The sequence below is a fragment of the Thermobia domestica genome, chromosome 13, assembly GCF_964235325.1.
Source record: "Thermobia domestica chromosome 13, izTheDome1.hap1.1, whole genome shotgun sequence".
Classification (NCBI taxonomy): Eukaryota; Metazoa; Arthropoda; class Insecta; order Zygentoma; family Lepismatidae; genus Thermobia; species Thermobia domestica.
The window spans coordinates 176,724,185-176,725,593 of NC_137466.1; the positions used below are offsets into that span (position 1 = coordinate 176,724,185).

Genomic DNA, 1,409 nt, shown 5'->3' on the forward strand with positions numbered 1-1,409 from the left:
TTTGCCAGGACGCTGGTGGACAGCGAAAGGACAGCATGGAAGCAGACACACGTGGGCAACGGTGGACAGTGTGGTTTCTCTGGAGGGAAGGAGTGAATACTTCAGACATCCACAACAGATTATTAGCCGTATGTGGGGAGACAGCACTAAGTCGCAGATCCGTGTTTCGTTGGGTATCCTAATTCAAAGAAGGCAAAGACAGTGCTGCAAAAAACCAAAGCACTGGGCGTCCTGCAACTGCACGCAGACCAAGCAATGCCGCGCGAGTGAATGATTTGATAATGGGGCACAGAAGAATCACGTTTTATGAACTAGAGAAAGAAACAGGTCTATCACGGGGTTCGCTGTACACTATCATTCATGAGGATTTGAAGCTGCACAAGTAGTTTGCACAATGGGTGCCTCATGACTTCACCATTGCACAGAAACAAACGAGTATGGAGATTTACTAGCAGTTGATGCAACAGTTCAGTGAAAATCCGACCAAGTTCTTTGACCGTCGACGAAACTTGGTTCCTCTCTACGAGACTCCAGAAAAGAAACGCCAGTCCATGGAATGGAGGCATACTGAAAACCCTCGTCCCAAGAAGGCACGGATGGGACTATTCGTGCGGAAAGAAATGGCGACCGTTTTCTGGGATGCGGAAGGGATACTACTGGTGGAATGGCTCCCTCCCAATAGGTCCGTCGACATTGAGAGCCGCCGCCGACGCATCCAACAACGCCGACAAGAAAAATGGGGCCGTGGCATTCTTCTTCAACACGACAATGCACGGCCACACGTCAGTCACCAGACAATTACTACAGTGCATGAACTAGGGTCTAGTGTACTGCCGCATCCTCCGTATTTGCCGGATCTGGCTGCTAGCGACTATGCTTTATTCGACACAATGAAAGAGGGCATGAGAGGTAAAAAGTTCAACACAAATGATGAACTCCACGTATTTGTCCGCAGTGGCAGAGAGACACCCCCAAAGACTGGTTTGCTACACAAATAAGGAAGCTTCCAGAACGTTGGTAAAGGTGCATACACATTGCCGGGGAATACCTCTAAAATAAATTGTAATCGTTTGTTCAACAAATGGTTCCTGTAAAAAAAATGTTGTGCCAATCATTTCTGAGCGCCCCAAGTAAATTAAAGATATGTATATGGTTTTGACCTAAGAGCCGGGGTAAATGTGGGTCGCATGATATTTCACATGACGCATGATAGCTCCAGGAGTCCCGTGCCCATTATTGCCCATTGTAATTTTTATAAAGTGGGGGGACGCCACCGATATTTTCTGGAAGTGCTCCTGCCTAAGATAATTGTAGCTAGTGACACTAACATGAATTTATAACCTGAAAATATTAATAACACAAAACGCTTCTTGAACAACGCATCCCCAAATTGTATTCATTGCATTTTT

At 46.2% G+C, this 1,409-nt stretch overlaps 1 protein-coding gene across 1 annotated transcript; it reads left to right on the forward strand.

Moving 5' to 3' along the window:
• The first annotated feature begins 458 nt into the window (after positions 1-458).
• On the forward strand, positions 459-998 carry LOC145667862 (histone-lysine N-methyltransferase SETMAR-like). The gene has a single exon (XM_081735295.1). The coding sequence runs from the start codon at positions 459-461 to the stop codon at positions 996-998; it is 540 nt and encodes a 179-aa protein (XP_081591421.1).
• The last annotated feature ends 411 nt before the right edge of the window (positions 999-1,409 follow it).

Bases quoted from the DNA above. Each gene is read 5' to 3' on its own strand.
- LOC145667862 (XM_081735295.1), top strand. From the start codon at position 459: ATGCAACAGTTCAGTGAAAATCCGACCAAGTTCTTTGACCGTCGACGA.